The 21,194-nt window shown below is 43.0% G+C and overlaps 4 protein-coding genes across 5 annotated transcripts in view; all 4 read right to left on the reverse strand.

Moving 5' to 3' along the window:
- Positions 1-2,045: 2,045 nt before the first annotated feature.
- Positions 2,046-4,142, reverse strand: bdh1 (3-hydroxybutyrate dehydrogenase, type 1). Its single transcript, XM_072450904.1, has 5 exons — positions 3,887-4,142; positions 3,518-3,628; positions 3,302-3,443; positions 3,069-3,221; positions 2,046-2,820 (listed from the first exon to the last, which is right to left on the reverse strand). Exons 1-5 carry the CDS (start codon positions 4,097-4,099, stop codon positions 2,354-2,356), a joined length of 1,086 nt encoding a protein of 361 aa, XP_072307005.1. The 5' UTR covers positions 4,100-4,142; the 3' UTR covers positions 2,046-2,353.
- A 1,761-nt stretch (positions 4,143-5,903) lies between these two features.
- Positions 5,904-21,194, reverse strand: part of gyg1b (glycogenin 1b) — a 213,020-nt gene continuing 197,729 nt past the window's right edge. The window contains exons 2-8 of one of the 2 annotated variants that reach the window (XM_072450914.1): positions 12,479-12,521; positions 10,649-10,784; positions 10,412-10,586; positions 10,174-10,336; positions 7,411-7,537; positions 6,698-6,914; positions 5,904-6,614 (exon numbers count right to left, since the gene is read on the reverse strand). In XM_072450914.1, the coding sequence (XP_072307015.1) occupies positions 6,477-6,614; positions 6,698-6,914; positions 7,411-7,537; positions 10,174-10,336; positions 10,412-10,586; positions 10,649-10,784; positions 12,479-12,485 (963 nt within the window). In that variant the 5' untranslated portion in view covers positions 12,486-12,521 and the 3' untranslated portion in view covers positions 5,904-6,476. Of the gene's footprint in view, positions 6,615-6,697; positions 6,915-7,410; positions 7,538-10,173; positions 10,337-10,411; positions 10,587-10,648; positions 10,785-12,478; positions 12,625-21,194 lie in introns of those variants that run through there. The other variant, XM_072450913.1, reaches the window with a different exon arrangement.
- Positions 13,923-18,057, reverse strand: cpb1 (carboxypeptidase B1 (tissue)). Its single transcript, XM_072450911.1, has 10 exons — positions 17,950-18,057; positions 17,580-17,704; positions 17,408-17,507; positions 17,217-17,318; positions 16,995-17,099; positions 16,815-16,925; positions 16,550-16,640; positions 16,269-16,471; positions 14,544-14,628; positions 13,923-14,280 (listed from the first exon to the last, which is right to left on the reverse strand). Exons 1-10 carry the CDS (start codon positions 17,953-17,955, stop codon positions 14,093-14,095), a joined length of 1,116 nt encoding a protein of 371 aa, XP_072307012.1. The 5' UTR covers positions 17,956-18,057; the 3' UTR covers positions 13,923-14,092.
- Positions 19,187-21,194, reverse strand: part of agtr1b (angiotensin II receptor, type 1b) — a 92,504-nt gene continuing 90,496 nt past the window's right edge. Inside the window, exon 3 of the mRNA XM_072450912.1 lies at positions 19,187-20,850. Coding sequence (XP_072307013.1) covers positions 19,658-20,752 — 1,095 coding nt within the window. The 5' untranslated portion in view covers positions 20,753-20,850 and the 3' untranslated portion in view covers positions 19,187-19,657. The remainder of the gene's footprint in view (positions 20,851-21,194) is intronic.

Consider the following 21,194-nt stretch of genomic DNA (forward strand, 5'->3'; position numbering starts at 1 on the left):
CTTATTGGTTGATTGGGTGAACGTTTCATATTTGGAATTGTATTGACCGTGCATTCAGCCATAAGTTGCGTTCACACATCTTGTTCCTGAACCTTTTTGTCTTTTTTTTTGGCGTCATTTTCTTTGGAGTTACTTAACATCCTTCAGTTGTGCCTGTGTTTGAATGATTCCACCGCTTTTTAATCAAGAAAACTTTGAAATTCGGAAAGTTTTGATCATAAAACAAGGTCAAAACGTTTGCAATTCGACAGTAAGTCACGGTATCAAATTGATTGTCATGATTAATGTGAGTAAAAACATCACGATTGATTATTGTGACCGTGAACATGTTACTATTCTTCAAGTTTGTGACCAGCTTTATAAAATCAAACTTTCTGAAAGATATAATGAAGTTAAATGTGACAAAAACAGCCAGATGGGTCATTTAGGTTTATTTTGTGGACTATATAGATTGAACTTAAAAGACCTTGACATCCATTTTTGACAGTTAAAAAGTGTAGAATGTTTGCCCAGTTCCGCTCAGTTTTAAACTCTAGGATGTTTTGAATGTCATGTCTGATCCTTTTGGTGAAAATGGAAAGGTTTTGTTTACCAAGACGTGGCTTTTCTGTTTGGCCTGATCGTCTTAACTTCCTGAGTATTTCATGAATGCCTTTGTCATTGAGAAACAACATGGTAGCAGGTGTTATGTAATCATGACCTCAATCTTAATGTAACCACGTCAAATAACGGTGTGCGGAACTGTAAAGGTTTCCCGGAAAATCCATTTCAATGTCTGTATGTATTTAATTTAGTGTGACATGGGCCAGAACTGCACATCATCACAGAAAAATGACAACTGTGTGAAGTATTATGACGACTAAATGTTTTACTAGAGATACGAGGCTTTGGACCATACAAAAACTGAAATAATATGCCAATATTGCAATTATGCCAAATCAATCTGCTATTTACACAACCGCTGTGTCATGTTTGCAGTTTAGCCACTTTAAACGCAGGCCACATGAGCAGAGCCTCGCTGCTGTACAGAAATATTCAAATCTGCTTATAACATTTGGGCAGTTGTTGCTAATTTTATCTAGAGATTATTTTATTATCCACTTGTACAGAACCCCAAATGCAGCTTAAGTGAATTATTGTCTGCAGAAGCAAAACCCGCCCCCAGGGAAAGTCTCTACACAGATTAATGTCTAGATAATATTCTGAACACGTGGCCCATGTTGACGTTGGTGCTTTGGTGCTGCTTACGTTTCTATGGTGTTCTTTGTCTCACTGTAGCCGGAGCGAAGCGAACACATTGATGCTGTGGAATGATGGAGGCAGTGCTGTGAAATGTATACTGTTTCCATGGAGGAGAGGACGGCTTCAGGTGTAAGAATTAGAAGAGTCTATTAGAGTGTGTTCAAAAGGTGTCATAATAAACGATGGAAAATGTGACCTGGTTTGTTCAATTTTGTCATCGGCTTTAAAAGTTTGTCACCCGGGAGTCTGAAGTTAAATATAAGGGGTCAGATATTCAAATTGACCCAGATTTTTATTTTTACCCTACATTTTTTTAATCTAGCTTTGATATTGATTAATTTTAACTACACATTAACATAAAGGCAGACATGTATTTCTGCACTTTAGTCTGATCCTTAAACTTGTACTAAAATGTTTAAAGACATGTTATAACACATTTCTGTTGGATTGGCATATTATCTGTCTATTATCGATAAATACTACAAAAACATATGGATATTAATTTGGCCATGATTATAATAGATGGTACTTCTTTACAGTACAACTAATAGTGTCATCACAACATGTCTGATCTCTTATGTTTCTCTGCCATCTTGTGGTGACTTGTTGTAATGCGTCTGGTTGGCCATAATTATGCATTTCAAGTAAACGCTTGTACTAAATGTATATATCCTCCACCAAATGAGCTACAAGTTCTTTATTTTATATCATCTCTATAGAAAAAGACACAAGTTCATTCTTGTTAATCTCACTGCAGATAGTCAAACAATGGGGCCGAGCTGTTGCATAACATCAGATGGTGCCATCACTCACTGGGGCCGACGCGCACACACGCGCACACACACACACACACACACACACACACACACACACACACACACACACACACACACACACACACACACACACACACACACACACACACACACACACACACACACACACACACACACACACACACCAGCCAGCCCATTTAGACTATTATGCTTATCAGTTCACCGTCAATTATTTTCCAATATTGTATAAAATCATCTTAAAAATCTTACAATACTGGACTATAAATCAGTCATTAGTGTGTTACTTATTTCAGTATAAGTTCTGGTCTGTGCAGTTAGAAGTACAGCAGGTCAGACAAAGCGCTGGGCAGGTGAGTCATGAGCTGGACCCTGATCCACCAGTGCGGCTCCGTGGGCATGTACCGTGTGTGCGGGCGCTTGGATGTGATGGCGTCAGTGATGTCATCTAAGACCGGGGCCATGTCCTTCTGTCCGCTGTTACAATAGGAGCGCATCAGAGCCATGTGCTGCTCAAAGTGACTCTTCCCATAGTCCTCCTTCACGATGGCCGGGGCCTCGGTCCACAGCTTGTTGGATGTGTTTGACACAATGTCTCGAGTCAGGATTCCTGTGGCCACGATGAAGTTGCCTGGTTCAATCACAGACACTTTAACGCCCCAGGTTTTCATCTCGTATCGAAGACAATCAGAGAACGCCTCCACACCGTATTTGGACACACAGTAAGGTGACCGCATGATGTTTCCCATCCTCCCATACATGCTGGCTATGTTCACCACTCGGCCTTTGGAAAGAAGAACACCCAATGAACAAATGTTCCTAAATGTTAGATATTCTTACATTTGTGACGTTAAATGAAGTAAGCTTGTGTATAATATTAACTTGAGGTAAAGTTCTTTCCAGTCTGCATTGTTGGCATTCCTCACATGAATTATGAGTCAGTTGTTCTTTAAACCCTTTTAAAGGGGAGAATTATGTTGGTTCGTGTGATTTCTCTTCTGTACCATTTTCATACTGTAACGTGAGTCTGACCTTTTGCTCTGCGGATCAGAGGCAGCACAGCTTTAGTCACTCTGATGGTGCCCAGCAGGTTCACCTCATACACCTGTCTGTAGGTGTCTATGGAGGTGAACTCCACCTCTCCGAATGTGGACACACCAGCATTGTTCACCACTGCCCACAGCCCTGCTCAGCGTAAACAGAAAGGTGTATGCTGTTCAGCACATCACACATGCAGCACTGCTCTTAATCTGACCCAGGTTTACCTTTCTCAGTGTCCCCCAAAGTGTGTCTGATGTGTTCCACAGCCTGGTGGGTCTGCTCCTCACTGCACACGTCCAGCTGCAGCACTCTCATTCTGTCTGAGTGCAGCTCCTGCAGCTCCTGAGCACCCTCTCCTCCTTTGTCCTGAACAGTCAACCATTAATATATAATAAGTCAATGATTTACATGTCACAGGGAAAGGCCAATGGGACTCTCACCTTCAGAAGACATCCAGCAAAGACTGTGAAGCCTAACTTGTGTAAATGTTTGGCAAGTCCGAGTCCAAATCCACTGTCACAACCTGTGACCAACACAGCTTTGCCCTCCACCTGTGGATTATTACACCAGTGGATTATATATATATATATATATATATATATATATATATATATATATATATATATATATATATATATATATATATATATATATATATATATATATATGGCAATGTGTCAGTCAGTGCATGGATGGGAAACTGTTTGACTGAAGTTCATTACATTCTTTTTCCATGCAGTGTAGCCTAAAGGAAACTAAAGGCTTATTCCACACGTTGATGCAACGCAATGCTTGATAAATGATTATACCTTTACCCATCCTCTGGGAATCCTGGGCATGGCAACAAAGGCTACAAAAACCAAGTAGAGTCCAACGATGCATTCCGTGACGCTGGTCTCCGGTAACCCGAGAAGCCACATCACCGAGTTAAGCAGAGCAGGCAGTCCAAAACCCAGGACCACGGTCAGAAAAACAGAAAATAAAACGAGAAGAACCACCCGGAGACCAGGAATCGAAGCCATTTTGATGGAGTGTGTTTACTTTCCTGACAACGATCTGACCTCCCCCTGACACGCCCCCGACTTTACTTATTTACTATGGTCCAAAGCTGTACGGATGTAGTACTCTGCCGCAGTACTCTACTGCAGTACTCTACAGGAGTACTCTACTGCAGTACCCCGCAGTAGTCAGTAGGCTGCAGTAGTCTAGCCAATGCCAGGTCTATACGAGGTCTATTTTATTGTGTCTGCACGTGTTTGTTTGTCCTTTGCTGTTGTGTTGTGAATAACGCGGAACAAACCCGGAAGTTGTGTGATGCAGTTCTCTTGCTGGTGCGACAGCTCCTCATTTGCTGCGTTGTTGTGCATTTTTGCAACAATTACGCAACCCTCGTAATATTTGTATTCCTTTGAGGTCAAAGACGGGTCTAGACAAAAAACAATGCTACTTAAGGCAAATGCAATTGAAAGAAAACAATGAGACTTCAAAAAGCTCACACGCAGTCATCTTCAATATAAAACTTGTGCTTTTTGTGAGCATTGATCTTTAATATTTACTAAAAATGCAGTCATTTTCGTCTTACATGAACTGAATCTACTTTTGTGTATTAAGTTAATTTATTATTAGCTAGCAGAGAATATGGGTATGGAATCAGCTCCCGACCCATGTTAAATATGCTGACACAGTCTCTTCATTTAAGTCCAGGCTTAAAACGTTCCTCTTCGAAATCGCTTATGGTCAGAGTAGTTAGGAACAGAAAGATAAACCCACAGCTTCAGCTACGCTGCCCTAGGAGTAACTGTGCTGGGGGAAGTATGACAGCTTGAGCACTATCCTCTTCTTCTGACTACTTATGCTATCAAACAATATTTATTTTTTGATTCCACTTGCAAACTGTTCACCGCCTTCTTTTCTTTCTCTCACTCCTGAGGACCTGTGGACCCAGATGCCCCTCTCCTGGTGAAGTGGTCCCTGCCCTGTGTGGACGGTCCCTCATCTGCCTGAAGAGTGGCTCCAGCTCGACTCTGACGGTCCCTCATCTGCCTGAAGAGTGGGTCCAGCTCGCCTCCCACGGTCCCTCATCTGCCTGAAGAGTGGGTCCAGCTCGACTCTGACGGTCCCTCATCTGCCTGAAGAGTGGGTCCAGCTCGACTCTGACGGTCCCTCATCTGCCTGAAGAGTGGGTCCAGCTCGCCTCCCACGGTCCCTCATCTGCCTGAAGAGTGGGTCCAGCTCGACTCTGACGGTCCCTCATCTGCCTGAAGAGTGGGTCCAGCTCGACTCTGACGGTCCCTCATCTGCCTGAAGAGTGGGTCCAGCTCGACTCAGACGGTCCCTCTTCTGCCTGAAGAGTGGGTCCAGCTCCAGTCTCCTCGTGTCCGTCTGTGAGAGTCGGATCTCTCCTTCACTGGAACTCCTCCAGGTTTCTACGCTTTTTTCCCAAAGAGGTTTTTTTTGTAGTTTTTCCTGGCCGTGAAGGAGAGTCTAAGGACAGAGGACCCTGGGACATCGTCCCTCGCCACCACAGACATTGTCTGACTCCATCGCCACCACAGACATTGTTGATTCATTTCTCCCTGTGGCCCTCAGAGGCAACTGTTGTTGTGATTTTGGGCCTTACAAAAATAAATTGATTTGATTTGATGGGTGTTAGAATTATGATAAATTAGGACAGCTCAAATTTGTATGATTTAAACACATTGTTATCTTATTTTTTGACTAGGAAAAAGTCCTAAAAGTGTTGCATTTGTTGAAGCTGAAACCCATGAATAAGCTACATATTTTTACTTGTCACACACTTATTAAGAATCATTTCAGCATACTCAATGACTTAAAATTATTTTTTAATATTTGGCAAGGGAAAAGATAATGCAAAAACTCTCTAGAATTCTCAAATGAAGACCAGCGTGGTCAAATCCTAACGGGGTTTGTAGATAATGCTAGCCAGGTACAGAACAGTAGTTTTCAAGAAACCCTAAGGCACAGATATGATATCTGGAGCATATGCTTTCAGAGGCAGTGTAAACATGTTTTAAGTAAATCTGAATTAAGGAAACACATGTTAAGGAAAAACAAATAAAACAGGTACATATACAAAAAAGAAAAAAAGAAGAATGATACAGAGTGAATGAAACCAGTTCAACTCCTGTTTCCTAGTGTAGTCTGTGACATTTTCTATAGGTACTCACTACACAGTGACAATTCCTATTTGTGTAATTTGAATGTTGACTTTGTGTGTGATTCCAGATTATAGGTTCTCTTGGTAGTTCTGACATTCACGTTTTTCTGGTCGTTTACCGACAAGGACCCAGTGACCAAGTATGGTCCAAACTAAACTGAGGCCTAGGTGACATTGTTGAACGGTAAGTGCTCTTTTCATATTAAACCCTCATCTCTTCTTCATTTGAGGAAGCTATCAAGCTTTCTCTGGATATTTTCAAACGAGTCCAATCCCAGGTAATCTGCCTGACCCTGCTCCCATCTCTCCCTCCGCTCTTCTGAAGAGATGAGAAGAGCCTGTGCTTCTAGGCTTTCCCCCTAAAAACAAAACATTAAGCACATTCAGAAACATTCAGACACTAGTCACTAAACCTTAAATGTGCAGATGGACTAAACAATACCTTCACACATCCAGAGTTGAAAGGCTGGTCTCCATATTGCTCGTACAGCAGAGGCACCACTGCACTGGAATACAGCATCCACCAGTCCATGAGGAAGGTCGGGTGTGACGTGGCCTCGTGCGCATCACCAGAAAGGCGCTTGGCTTTGGGGTCAAAGGTGTAATTCCAGGGCTTGGTTTTACCAAGGAAATGAACGACCTTAGCATTGCCACCAAACCTACAATGAAACAAGGTGGAACTGGTGAGTATTTTATGCAAAAAACAATCTTCATCTACGGGTCAACCTTTTTGGCAGTGCATTTCTTTGTGCACATATATAAATAGCAAACAATGCTTAACTTACTTACCAATGGGTTTACAATACAAAGACAATTGAACATAAAAATGAACTTTATACTCGTCTTATTTTTGGATGGGCATCAGCTGCTGGGTGAGGATTTGACACAGTGGGCTTACCAGAGAGGCAGCTGGAATCTAACTGCTCATCACCTCAGTAACTTGATGTCACTTCACAGTGTAAGCACACGCTCATGTGATTGTGGCTCTGGTTACATTTGGCTCTTACAGTCCAAAACTCTAGACCATTTTACGTAACAAGAATGAATGAAGACTAATGACTACTGCGCATAAACTAAATCCTTATTTAAAGTGTAAAGAAAAGAAAAGAAGAGAAAATACAGAAACAGCAAAACTTAACAATACTCACAACTTACTGTTTAAATGCGGGCATATATGTGTAGATGGCTACGCTGCTGACATTATAGATAAAGGGAAGATGTTTGGAGATGTCAGCTGTGGCCCAGTCACCAAAAAAACCATTCAGGATCCCTTGGTCGCCTCCTGAAAATGAAGAAAAACAAATGAGCATGATGTGGAAAGTATTTCCCATCATGACCTTTGGAACTCAGTTCTATTTTTGAGTTGAAAACGTCACTACAGACAATGTTCCAAAATACAGACGACCAAACAATACCAACATGTGTAAGAGAAGGGGAAACATGTAAGCAACTTATAGTTTGTTAAGTTCTTACAAATAAAACCTATAACGCCATTATTGTTTGTTTATTTGGTGCATGTTAATGGACACACTACTCAGTACTCAGACTTGTTTCCAAATCCCTTCCAAGACTCGACTTGAACTTGTTTTTGATGGTGATGACTCATGATTTGACTTGAGCTTCAGGCAAGACTCATGGACCAAAGACTTCGACCTGGACTCGGATTTGACAACTTACAGCTCTCAAATCCCACACTACTTACTTCTATATATCTGCTTAAATTGGGTTTTAAATTATGGTTTTGAGTTCAAAGTTTGTTCAAAGCTGTGAGAATCTACAATCGGCCTTCTGAGTTCGCACAGTTATCAAATGATTAAGAAAATTCTTGAACTGAATTTATTATTTGGACTCAGACTTAGACTTGACCTGGTTTTGGATGATAATGACCCAATTTGGATTGAGAATCAAACCTTGATTTAATGACTTGGACTTGCACTGGGAGTCTGAAGGACTTGACTGACTGAAGGACTTGACTGACATGACTCACAGCCCAGACACACACTGGCTTGTAGACATGGACCTGTTGTCCCACAAACACACTCTCAAACACACACAGACACACTGTGCCCAAGAGTTGCATTTGGTGAAATCAAAGGTCTCCCAGCCAGGTTTCCAACATCAGACCAGATTCTCATTGGTAACGGCCGTTGTTATGCACATCATGTAGTCTGTGCATTGAGCACATGTGTGAGTGAACTACTGTCACATGCACATCACAGTTGACTCCGGGAGATCAGTATGTAGCTGCGGCCTGTGATATTTCAGGAGGGACGTTGATCTAATCCAACACACTGGTGGGAAGTTAGTGACATGAAATCTGACAGGAATGATCCTGGGGTTTAACTGAAAAAAACCTCCGGAGTCCTGTAAATGTAGACTATGTTCACATTCAGAGCATGGTCTGGACTGCAAGTGACTTGTGATAAGTGTGATATGAACTTGCTAATATTTGATGTAATGACAGAAGGTCTGATGCTTGATCCAACGTTTAGCGTAGACTGTCAGTGGCTGGGTACAGCTGCTGTTCTTGCCAATTCATCTTGCAACACAAATCCTGCCTTTCATTGGGCTATTTAAAACTGACTAATTGCTAGTCTGATTTGTGTACACAACATATTTCCAGTACAGAAGCAGGAGCCCAAAATTAAGAGATAATTATATTAACCCCATTCATAACTACTCAACTTCAAGTAATTAAAACAGACAGGAAATATGCCAAGTGTTGTGGTTCAGCTCCAGTAAAAGTGAAGCCCAAGATTGAGTCTGTTTTGGTCTGAGAAGATGTGGAACACTGTGGTACAGTATTGGATTCAATAATACACATAAGGACTCCATTTACTATGTACGTAATAAACTCCATCCTTTATTATTTATATATATTTAGTTATTGTGGGGAGTTATTGGGCTTGCGCTCCCTTCCAGTCATAAAGTACCAGTTAACGTTTTTTTCCAGAACATATGCTGTATTTTTCTGTGACAAACTATAATACTGATGTCTTCATTTTGAGAGGATGAACAGCAAGAATGTCTGTGTTGCTGTGCCAGTTTGACTTGGCCCTGTACCACTTTTCTGAATTCATAAGCACAAACTGGATCGCACTGAAAAGTGCATGGGCACATCATGTATTCAACAGAAATGTTACAGGTCATAACATCGACTCATGCTTCAGTGCATATGAAAAGATGTGTCTATAAATAAGTCTGCCTCCTCAATGGTATTAGCATCCACTGGGAGTGTAGACAGATGAATCTGGTAAAACCCTGCCACTGGCTGTGCAGACAAAGAAATCCTGTTCAAAATCTTGTCACAAGGCACATACAGAACTCTCATGTCAAGAGAAAAGCCATTAGCCCAGATGCAGCAGACTTATACCTGGCTTTAAAGTGCACTGCTTTGTCATTGACAGCCAGAACTTTGTCAAAATAGTTCGTGGTTGCATCAAAACATCTGAATGTCTCTGGAGTAATTCTCTAGTAAATGGATGGAAACAAAAAGGTGAAGCCAACATGTTGACGACAACTTAGTTAACATTTGGCCACAGCAGAAGCCTGAATGTCAACTGCTCTGTGCATAACATGACCTCTCAAATGTGCCCAGCCCCTCCCAGCTGCCCCTCAGAATAACTCTGCACAACCCCCAGCTCTGACCCCACTGTATCTATAGCAGAAATCATACATTTCAACATAAAATCAATTAAAGCCATTATTTATACGTCATGAAGTTATAGGCCATATCTGAAGTGTTTAGGTCCAATGGTTAAATAAAAGGAAATAAAACATGTGCAAAGGGTATTATTTTCCTGTGAGTCTAAATATATAAACTACCTTAATGACATGTATTGTTATAGTCCATGCACCGTGGAGCATGCATTTATTATGTCATATTTATAAGATTGTAAAAGATGGGCTTTGGCTTACCATCAAAGCTGCCATGTTCAGTGCAGTACTGCACCAGTTTGTCATATGTCTCCATTGAAGGACAACACACAAACACACCAGAATTAAAGCAGTCAGGCCAGCCGGGGTCAGGAGCAGCAGACAACTCTTTTCTGTCAAACAGCTCATCGATGTTGGAGAGCACCTGCAGCCAGAACCACCACAGTCAGCGTTAAAGTTAAGGAACATTTATGTTTCCTCTTTACATGCGGTGTATTACCAGAGTGTCTGCGTCCATGAAGACACATTTGGAGTAGTGTGTGAGGGTCCAGCAGTGGAGTTTGGTGAAGGTCACACCCAGGTCCGGTCTCTTCATCATGGCCAGATGCGCCGTGTCTCCACTGTCCAGCACATCCACCACCCGCACCTCGTCGAAGATCCTCTGCAGCACCGCCCTGAGCAGTGGACGGCGTTACACCAAAGATCTACATTTGCCTTACAGCTGGAGGTTGCTTACTTGCATTGCACTGAAACGTGTGGACCAATCAGGGCGACCAGCTTCTTTGCGGTGTTGTGGTTTCGCAGGGACTTGCCCAGTACCATAGCTCCTCGGGCATAACTGTCATTGGTAGCCAGTGTCACAAAAGCCTGATCTGTTGAATAAAAAACATATTTTTGAAGGTATAGAGTCAACTTGTTTCCCCTTTTATCCTCTCTTCTTTATTGTTACCAGAGAAAACTAGTCGCACAATGATCGGGGAAGATCTAGTGCACTTCCTGGTTCCACTATATACTGTATCTATAGGCGATGTGAGTGAAGTGTCTTGCCCAAGAACACAAGGGCTGTGTGCAACTCTACTCCTTTGATTGATGGGTGATACTATTGGCCCTGTCATCCCAAAGATTCACACAAATATATCACGTAGTGGCACTGTAAGCCAAACGAGGGAAATAATATTACTCATGTAACACACTAGAATTAAGTGGGCAATTAACCACTCATCGCTTTATTGTGATATTTATGATATGACACCATATCTACACAGTGAAGAGAAAAATGTGCCATCTACCTGCAAGTCGCAATGAGTGTCTGTGGGAGCATATAAATGTAGATGACGAAATAATCTAGGAACTTGGGTGAGTTGTGTGACAGCAGCGTGTGAGCCAAGGGGTCAACATGACTGGGCTCGGCTCTAACCACCCACTGTTTTTTCATTCGAACAGCCCCAGAACAGTCCCGGAACAGCCCAGGAACTGTCCAGGAACTGCCCCGGAACAGCCCCGGAACAGCCCCGGAACAGCCCCGGAACAGCCCCGGAACAGCCCCAGAACAGTCCCGGAACAGTCCAGGAATTGCCCAGGAACAGCCCTGGAACAGTCCCGGAACTGCCTCGGAACACCCCCCGGAACAGTCCCGTTACAGCCCTGGAACTGCCCAGGAACAGCCCAGGAACTGCCCAGGAACTGCCCAGCAACAGCCCTGGAACAGTCCCAAACAGTCTTGGAACAGCCCCAAAAAAGCCCTGGAACAGTCCCGGAACAGCAGCCCAGGAACTGCCCAGGAACAGTCCCATAACAGCCCCAGTACAGTACCGGAACCTAATACATCCATGCCCGGAACAGTCCCAGGAACTGCCCAGGAACAGTCCCAGGAACTGCCCAGGAACAGCCCCAGGAACTGCCCAGGAACAGCCCCAGTACAGTCCCGGAACCTAATACATCCATGCCAGGAACAGCCCCAGGAACTGCCCAGGAACAGCCTGAACCCAGAACACGGCTCCTATAGAGAGAGTGCCACGCCCCCTGTCTCACACCCCTTTTCCCATTGGTAAAGCAGCTCTGAGGCATAAAGTGTAAAGTCAAACAGACAAAGACGTGCTAAAACTCTCAAAGACTTCAGAGGCGTCGTGACTTTAATGTCAGCGCGTGGGTTTGACTCCAGAACACTTCATGAAGCGCAGCAGCGTCACTGCGCAGACAGGACAGCGTGTCCTAATTGTTACGTGACCAAATAGGGTCCCGATATAGCTCCGTGCATAGTATTCATGTTATAGTGTGGTGTCAGCTTTTGTATTTGCATTGGACATAATGTAACCTGTTGTTTGTACCAGTCCACGTCTTAACTTTAGAATAAATCCTGAACATAGAGTAAGTAAGCGACGTTTGACTTTACATCCATAAGGAGTGAGAAGTAGTGACAGGATCCACCCAGAACATCCCGTTATCAGTGCCCTTTATATAAGGTCACTTTGACACTCGCAAAATGTTAATCTGAGGTTTAGACGCACGGACAGCACGCGCGGCAAACACGCAACAGTTCAGAATAAAGTTTGAAAAAGTCACATACCAGCCATGACTGAAGATGTGGGACAAGCTACTGGTGTGTAGCCCGCGCGACTGGGACACGGCGACTTGGAGAAAAGGACTGTCTAAATATACAGAGGTGGATTTATAGCAATGACAGGCAGGCGCTGCGCCGCGTCACGTGACCGCACCCTCACCCCCCACCCGCGCCCACACTGGGCCCCCGAGCCAGAAGTTGAGGGAGTTCACGTTTACGCACTGCATACAACTGTGTTCAAATAAGATGGAGGAAACAGATTTATTTGTCCAATTATAGTAACCAGTCATTGTAATTCACTCAGTTGTGTCTCTCGGGTTCTTGTCTTCTGGGGCGGGGCCCCCGGGTCCTTTTACAGATGACAATGTAGTGAAGCTGTGGGTTTAGGAACGGTATGCTCTGTTGGAAATCCTTCTCTTGATATCTGTCGCCATCTGTTGGTTGGAAAACATAAAGCAACTAAAATGACCAGGATTGTAACAATCTCCTGGTTGTTTCTGAAGTGTTCACGCGGTGTTACGCAGCTGCAAAGTGGCCCCTGTGGCCCCTGTGGCCCCTGTGGCCCCTGTGGTCAGATGGAATTCATTCTCAGATGAAGTTGAGTAGTGGGACTTCTGGGACTCATGTGGCCCATCGTTGAGTGTTCAGAGAGTTTCTCTTAATGTCTGGTTCGTTCATACAAATACATATTTACCTTTTAAAGTTAAATTTGCTCCACAGAAAAGCCGCGGTGACAGGAGCCGCCTCTGTCAGTGTGAAACAGATGCTTGTGAGAGCAGTCGCACTGCCTGGACTACTGTGTATGTCACACGCTGTGTTACTGCACCCAAATCCTTTAAAAGGCCTGCCTCCCACACAAACCCCCACCACTGGAACAGAGCCAGCTCAACAAGAAGAGAACATCCAGGGTCCAATGTCACCACATCCCAGAATGCCTGTAGTTTAAAGCTGAGCTGGAGTGGGTCAGAATCATGTGGTAGAATTTGCTTTTTCACTGTCAGGTGCAGATTTGACCTGGTTTATGGTTCATATCTCTGTAATTGCTGATAAAACAAAACCTTAAAGTTCAACTTGAAATATAGTTATTTTTACAATAGCCTCAGAAATTGATTTCAGTTGAAGGGACTTTAACCATGTGATTAAAATGGCAGGTTTTTGGACACAATCCAACACAAATAATGATAAGGTTCAACATTTTGTTACAGGTATTTTGCCGACCATTTAAGATTTATGAACACAAGCTATAGGGACATTCCCCTGATACTTTTTAATTCTATTTGAATGGATATGTAAATATGAAAAGGTGTAGCCTACGTTGAACGGTTAAACAAGCAGAATGATGTGAATTGTGTGGTGCGTTCAGAGTGGTGGTCACACACAGGATCGTGCCCACCAGCCGTCCATCACACACTGTATCATGCACACACACATACACATTTTATTCAGCATGTGGGGATGGATCATTGATTTTATTGTTTGCTCTCATCTTGACATTCTGTCAAGCACAGCGAGGCAACATGGCGGGAGGTGCCCGTATCCATGGAAACAGGCTGGAGTGGGAGGTCTGGGGGCTGGTACAGAGGAGGGGAGTTGGCAGGGGTCCTGGCAGCTCCTCTCTCTTTAGTAGAGGTTCTTCTGCACGTAGGCGGCGATGTACTTGACGGCCAGCATGGTCTCCTCACATGTGGGCTGGATCTGAGACTCGGGCAGCAGGAAGCCGTAACGCCCGGTGTCGCGCAGCTCGAAGGTGTACGAATACTTCACCCCCAGGTCATAGGCCCAGTCATCAGAGCCACCAGCAGCAGGGTCTGGGCACACAGAGAGCACACACAGCTCCAGTGAGTCAAATCCTGCTTTGGCAACAACAGCCCTTTGTTCAGAAAAGACGTGTCTCTTCATTTAGCTTTGTCTTTTTTTCTGTAGAGGCCAGCTCTGTTTGGATATGCACCTCTCAGTCCACCGTGAGCACACCATAATGCATAATATTAAACACAAAACAGACTATCAAAGCCTTTCCACAGAAATACCCCCCCACGGTGAGAGGAATACAGCTGTAATGTAACATGCTTACAGATAGTGGTAGCACCAGGCCCACTGGTGTAGCGGGTCCCGTACAGGCTGCTCAGAGCAGAAGAGGCCCCTGTAGCCACCTTCATCTGCACACAAGAACCACAGTCAGAACAATCACAACACATATATGTATGTAGACTACTGCAATATAATCATACAGGTTATATGAGCACAATATTCATCTAGATTGTTCCTGTGTGTTTGCTTTAAATACTCTGTTATTTCACTCTCAAGTTACATATTTCATACAATATCAAAACAAGAACCAGACTTCATCTTGCAACAATATTTCATGCCATTATCATAGCATACAAACGAGTCGTCCTCAGCACATGGAATGCTCCAGTTTGCTCGCACAGGAAATTAAAACCTCTGGAGAAATGCTTTGACAGGAAATTATATTTTGGGATAGACAGAAGAGTTATCGAGGATGCGGAGAGTTCCTTTGTTCTGTAAAGTGTCAGAGAAAGCTTAAATTACACACGTGGGTAGAGAGCGGGGTGTGTGATGCGCCTGCGAGTGTGAGCGCTGGTGTGAGTGTTAACTGCACAGCGCGTGGACACCCCAGTGAGAGCTAAAAGACCCATGAGAAGGAGCGGGGAGTCAATGATTTGCAGCAGCTAAGTGTGGCTTTTAGATAACAGGCTTAATGGCACTAGGCTGAGTTCATGCTTAAGCTTTTGGAAACAACTTCATAATCGCTTTTTTATGAGCATGCACCTTTTTTGTGTGAAATGTTTTGGGGAAGATGAGCCAGAGATTTTGAAACATGCACAACTAATGTTAAATGTTTAGAAGAGATGATTTCTTTTGCAATGAATGATGCATCTTAGGCTTGAAAGAACACGTAATCTATAGTAGGTTATGAACTGTGAGCCATTATAGTTTATGACATTTAAATAATCATGGATGACATCGATGATCTGCTGCACGGTATTAGAAATGATTGGGATATAAGTTATATTAAAACACATATGTACATTCCTTCATGTCAAACTTCATCAAACTAAAAACGTACAATATTAGTTTGGCTTAAGACAAGACACTACAGGCAAAACGCAACTTTTTTGTCTCATTTATGTTATTTGTTCCCTCAACATTATACGCTTTCACATGGAAACAAAAAAAACTAAATTGTCCAATCTGCACCTAAATATGTTTTATTATTTAATTTAATACTCTTGCCTACTTACATTTATAGGGGACATTGTGACTTCAAATGGCCGTTTTCATATTTCTCCTATAAAGGGATAAGGATCAGCCCTTACAGTAGCACCTACACACACCAAACTTAACAATCTTTTCAAAATGTTGAAGAATTATACCTAACAATTTGTTGATATATAATTCAAAGCATGATTTATTCAAGTTTTAACTCCACAAAACAAGGCCAATTTTCAGTTAGATCTAGTTAAACTAAATAAGATCCAAAATCTTCTTTGCATGTTTTATCCCCCATTTTTAAATAAATTTAAACCCGACTACCAGACTCTATTTTTCCTGTGTGACTCCATGTTTCAGATCTGTACGTCCCAAACATGAGAACATTCTGTCCTCTTCACCTGCAGTGTTTTGCCTTCATAGTATTTTACTCCTAAAACACCCTCAAAACATTGTCCGACATGTCGCTTAATACCCAGTTATTCATTCCCTTTTGCATATTCATGTGGTTATTCAATGACTTTTGAATGAATAGAAGGCTTCATGCTAAGTGGGCGGTACTGACCAGCTCGCTGTGGTCTGCGGCCAGCTCGTAGGTGTAGGAGTAAGGGAAGAGCAGCAGCTGGGAGTAGGAGTGGACGGTGAGGTACGCCTTGATGATGCTTTTGTTCCTGCGGATGAAGTCGGCCACATTCTTGACCTCGATCTCGGACTCAGGAGAGTACCCGCAGAAGGTGTCGCTGCAGGGGTTGCTGGAGGCTCCCAGGGCTAGAACACACAGAGAACAGAGGAAATTGAGACACAAGATACAAATATGAAAAGCTTTGCCACTTTTGTCAGACTCACTGCACCAGCCGGCGTTGAAGTTTCTGTTGGGATCAGCTCCGATGCAGCTGGATCCAGACTTCCTGGAGCGGGTCTTCCTCCACATCCTGTTCTAAAAGCCCGAAACAAAATGAGAAAGTAATTAACTTCATATAAACAATACATTTTCTGCAATTTATTCTATGTTGTTATAGTTTTCAGGGCTTCATTTCTACTGTAAAGCATATTCCATTTGATACAGCAATAGCTTTACCAAACTGATTGATTATTCTGAGATGACTCTTACGCTCTTGTGGGTGAAGTCGTATCCGTCGATGTTGAACACGGGCAGGACGTACACATCCATCTGGTTGAGCAGGTTGGTCATCTGAACGTCGCTGCCGTAAGTGGCCAGAGCCTACAGCAAGAAACAAGCTTATTTTTGCAATGCACATTTCTACTTTTGATGTTAAATGTCATGTCCTACCTCTTTGACAAACCACTGGCAAAAAGCAGGGGAGATCCACTCTCTGGCATGGATACCACAGTCCAGGAAGATGGCGTTCTTTGCAACGTTGGACGTCCTGCCAAGCTGGAGTTGTAAACATAGAAAATAAAAGTAAAGGCCATTTGTTCCTAATCCTGTGTCATGATATTTAAATAAACTAGCCATTATTTTTTTAAATATGATTTTTTATTGTGCTCATACCTTGAGGACGGTCATGGGACGTCCCTCGTAGGTGTTTCCAATGACCTGTTTGCTGATGAGATTGGTGTTGGATGAGGCGACTGAGTTAATCCAAGACTGGACCTGAAATCAGCACAGAAAACAGGCCTGTGAGGTACAAAGCATGTCAAAGCTACACAACTTTACTCAATATAGCCAGGCTGGTGTCCTACAGTTTCCCAGTTGTTGTATCTGGTGTAGCTGTGGGCTCTGGGAGTCGGGCCGCTGTCACGCTCACGGTTCACAGCTTCTTCCAGATCCTCAATGAGCACTCTGGAAATGACATTGTCTGAATTTTCACCCACAACAATTCGATCCAGACATTCTGTGTGTATTGTGACCTACTCGTGCTCCATGTCGCTCTGATGCAGTGTGGTGCTGACCATGTCCAGGTACATGGCAGGCACACGGATGTCCACATCAATGTCAATGGTCACGAGCTGAGGATTCTCGGGCCTCCAGAAGTCCACCTGCAGAGGGCGCCAGACACAATCACTTGAGCTTTAAGAAGGACTACACAAGGTACAGCCACGTCCAACAGGAGGAGTCAAAGCTTTATGGAAGCTTTTTGTAAGGACAGACATAAAGAAAAAGCAACAAAGCTGAGTGACTTGTATGATCAGAAAGTCCAAATGAATGTGTTTGCTCATTAGCAGAGCGGTTTGACCCCTGCAGTGAGTGAGGATGGAGGTGAAGGTGGGGGAGTGTGAGATACCTCCATGCTGTCAGCCAGCTCTTTAATGAGGGTCACATGCTCATCAAGAACAGGCTTCAGACGGAAGACTTTATCTCTGAGGAAAAGCACATTCTCATGTCATATTCACACACACAGTTTTGTGGAAAACGTTTAGACGGAAATCTAAATTGTTGTATTTACCTGTGTGTATTTACTGTGTATTTAGTTAAATTCGGATGATTATGTTCAATAATGTAAGATGCGATTTTAAATGCCTGTTTTGACTGATAGTTGTTGGTAATTCTGTAACAAATATGTAATTTCTCCTAAATTAAATTCTCTCAGTGCTGAATTTTAATACGTACAATCTCATTTGAATAAAAAGTACTGTAATTGACTTTTATTTCATGTGCCTCTTTTATGAAAAATTGCTGATTTCTCATTAAAAGTTTGAAGGCCATGTAAATTAAAACTTGTAAAGCTAAATGAGAATGGTGACCTATACCCAACCCTCTTACTTTAGATTTTGTAATAATTTGCGACGCAGCAAGCTGTTTTCTCACTATGTGACTGATGCTAATCACAAAATTGTGATTATACTTCTTAAAAAAAACAAAAAAATCTCCTGCAAACGAAAAGACAAAACTTACCCTTCAAAGTTTTCGGCCAGGGCAACAGCCACCAAACCAAGCAGCAAAAGGAACTTCATGTTGGCATTGGAGCTGGTCCCACCTTTGGGTGCCACTTATAAGGCCTGGACCCTGCACTTGTCCACCAATACCAGTGTCCTTTGCAGCGACAGGGCAAACATCCGCCCCGAAACTACTGCCGCATGCATCTGTTATTTTTAGAGGCAACAAGGTGACGCAAGGGCCTAGGAAATTAACTTAAATCATTAAAAACAACATATACCACAATTCATATTCTGCATTGGCATTTTATTGATACATTTATACCCTTTTCAATTGTACACTTGAGAGTAGAAAAAAAGAAAGAAAACATTTTCAACATATTTAAATAGCACAAAAATACAGCCACCACATAAAAAACATCAATTTAACCCTATTTACATGTGACAATGGATTCTATTTAATCTGTATTTTTATACATATAAAATAACATTAAAATATCCTTCACATCATATATATATATATATATATATATATATATATATATATATATATATATATATATATATATATATATATATATATATATATATATATATATATATATATATATATATATATATATGTATATATATATACTGTTTAAACTTTAAACTATGCACTTGACAAACACATTTATACAGAACTGCCTGAGTGGGAATGCTTCATGATTGTATGACAAATTGCCATTTTTGTTACATATTTGGACATGGTTTACAATTGTGCACAATGATTATATCATCACTAAACTACAAATGGTGCTATCAAGTAACGCTGCACGTGCACGCCAACAGGTTTATTCATGTTCTTTTGATCAAACACTGCACTGTAAGCTACTGTAAATGGAGTTAGGGTTTACATTAGGCTTAGAGGAGAACATTTCCCAGCATTAAAGTGACTTGTAGTGTTTCCGCTGAATGGCACAAATTACAGAGAACAAAAACATTGTACGCTGTAGTAAATGCCTGGCGCAGTCACTCAGAAGGGTCAGTGCTTGGCATTACAGTTGAGGCTTTAAAACCGAATCTTCCCCACCTCTTTATCACATACACGGCAGAGTGAGGAGAGGTAAAACTTCATCATTTAATGTCAGATGAAGTCTTATGTTTGGCTGTCAGGCTGAGAGCCTCTGAAGCTCTGAAGGACAGAGCACTCATCTTGGAGCTGATGCTGGGGTGAGCTCCGTGGACATTAGTGGGTGCACAGTGCAGGAGACGCACCAGGTTTTTACGGAAGTTGCGTCCAACAAATCCGTACACAATGGGATTAACACAACTGTTGAAGTAGGCGATGCAGATGGTAAAGGGCATGGCCGTGTCAATGATGTCCAGAATGCGACAGTTGTTGAGCATTTTGAGCTGGGTCAGGAGCTGCATGAAGGCGAATATCTGGTGGGGCACCCAGCACACAAAGAAGGCCAGGACAGCGGCGGCCAGCATGCGCAGCACCTCATCGTCCCGGGAGTGGGAGCTCTTCTGGATGTGCCTGGCCCCGAGCAGAGCTCTGCCAATCAGGCAGTAGCATGTGATGATGATGATGAAGGGCACCAGGAAGCCCAGCAGGCTCTTCATCAGGCTGATGGCCAGCAGCACCTGCTCCAGTCTCTGGCCACTGTCCTCTGTGGGGTGCCAGGTGCCACACACGGTCAGGTTCTGGTTCTTGATGTTGTGGATGTCTCTGGTGAGTGCAGTGGGCACACTGAGCAGTAGAGAGAACAGCCAGATGAGCACACAAGTGATGCGTGCATACAGCACTGTGCGGAACCGCCGCGACCTCACTGGGTGGACAATGGCCAGGTAGCGGTCAATGCTGAGTGCGGTGAGGAAGAAGATGCTTGTGTAAAGATTAAAGATGGCCATGGCTGCAGTGGCTTTGCACAGAAATCCTCCAAAGGGCCAGCGGTAGCCCGTGGCAGTCATAGTGGCCCACATAGGAAGAGTGATGAGAAAAGTGAGGTCAGAAATGGCCAGGTTGAGCACAAAGATGTAGGCCACAGTCTTGAGTTTCATGTAACAATATATGATAGCCACCACCATGCTATTTCCTACAATGCCAATAATAAAGTTGAAACCGTAGACGATTGGCACCAAGGTGAAGATGAAGTCATGATTTCCCGACATTCCACATGTCAGGTTTATCCCGTTACTTTCTGCTCCTGAGGTTACGTTCTCCATCTTGTTGTAGAGTCGGATAAGGAGTAATAAGGAGGCCCTGTCAGCAGGGTGCGTCTGCGCTGACTGGTGCAGGCCTTGGGCGAGGGCCCGGGTTACTCCTATAAAAGAAATAGAACCAAAATGTCACATGCAATCTCAGGGAAGAACCTTCATTAGCAGTGGCACGGCCCATAAACGCTAATCCACACGAGCACCCATCAAAGTGCTCACCCTACACTAGCTCATTAAAGACGCAGACATTAAAGCCATCCTGACGCTTTATGTTATTTTTGTAAAATAAGCTGCCATTAAAAACAGATGTTGTATGTTATTCAATATTCCAGAAATGCTCCTTAAAACATTACTCTGACACTCTGCATTCTGCCTCCTCCTTTAAAAGCTCTCTGGGCTAATAAACGGCAACAGTAAAACGGTACAGTGTTTTTGTCAAATGGCCCGTCCA

This window comes from Eucyclogobius newberryi, unplaced genomic scaffold, assembly GCF_026437365.1.
Source record: "Eucyclogobius newberryi isolate DKJ021-1_F unplaced genomic scaffold, fEucNew1.0.hap1 SCAF_18, whole genome shotgun sequence".
Taxonomy (NCBI): domain Eukaryota; kingdom Metazoa; phylum Chordata; class Actinopteri; order Gobiiformes; family Gobiidae; genus Eucyclogobius; species Eucyclogobius newberryi.

What these genes read in the sequence shown, in the direction of transcription:
- cpb1 (XM_072450911.1), bottom strand. An exon ending in GCCAGTGGTTTGTCAAAGAG is followed by an intron (nt 16,926 to 16,994) that starts GTAGGACATGAC and finishes TTCTTGCTGTAG; the next exon opens with GCTCTGGCCACTTACGGCAG. An exon ending in CTTCAACGCCGGCTGGTGCA is followed by an intron (nt 16,472 to 16,549) that starts GTGAGTCTGACA and finishes TGTGTGTTCTAG; the next exon opens with CCCTGGGAGCCTCCAGCAAC.
- bdh1 (XM_072450904.1), bottom strand. Translation starts at nt 4,099, where the DNA reads ATGGCTTCGATTCCTGGTCTCCGGGTGGTTCTTCTCGTTTTATTTTCT. An exon ending in TTGCTGGATGTCTTCTGAAG is followed by an intron (nt 3,444 to 3,517) that starts GTGAGAGTCCCA and finishes TTGACTGTTCAG; the next exon opens with GACAAAGGAGGAGAGGGTGC. An exon ending in TCTGATCCGCAGAGCAAAAG is followed by an intron (nt 2,821 to 3,068) that starts GTCAGACTCACG and finishes TTCTTTCCAAAG; the next exon opens with GCCGAGTGGTGAACATAGCC.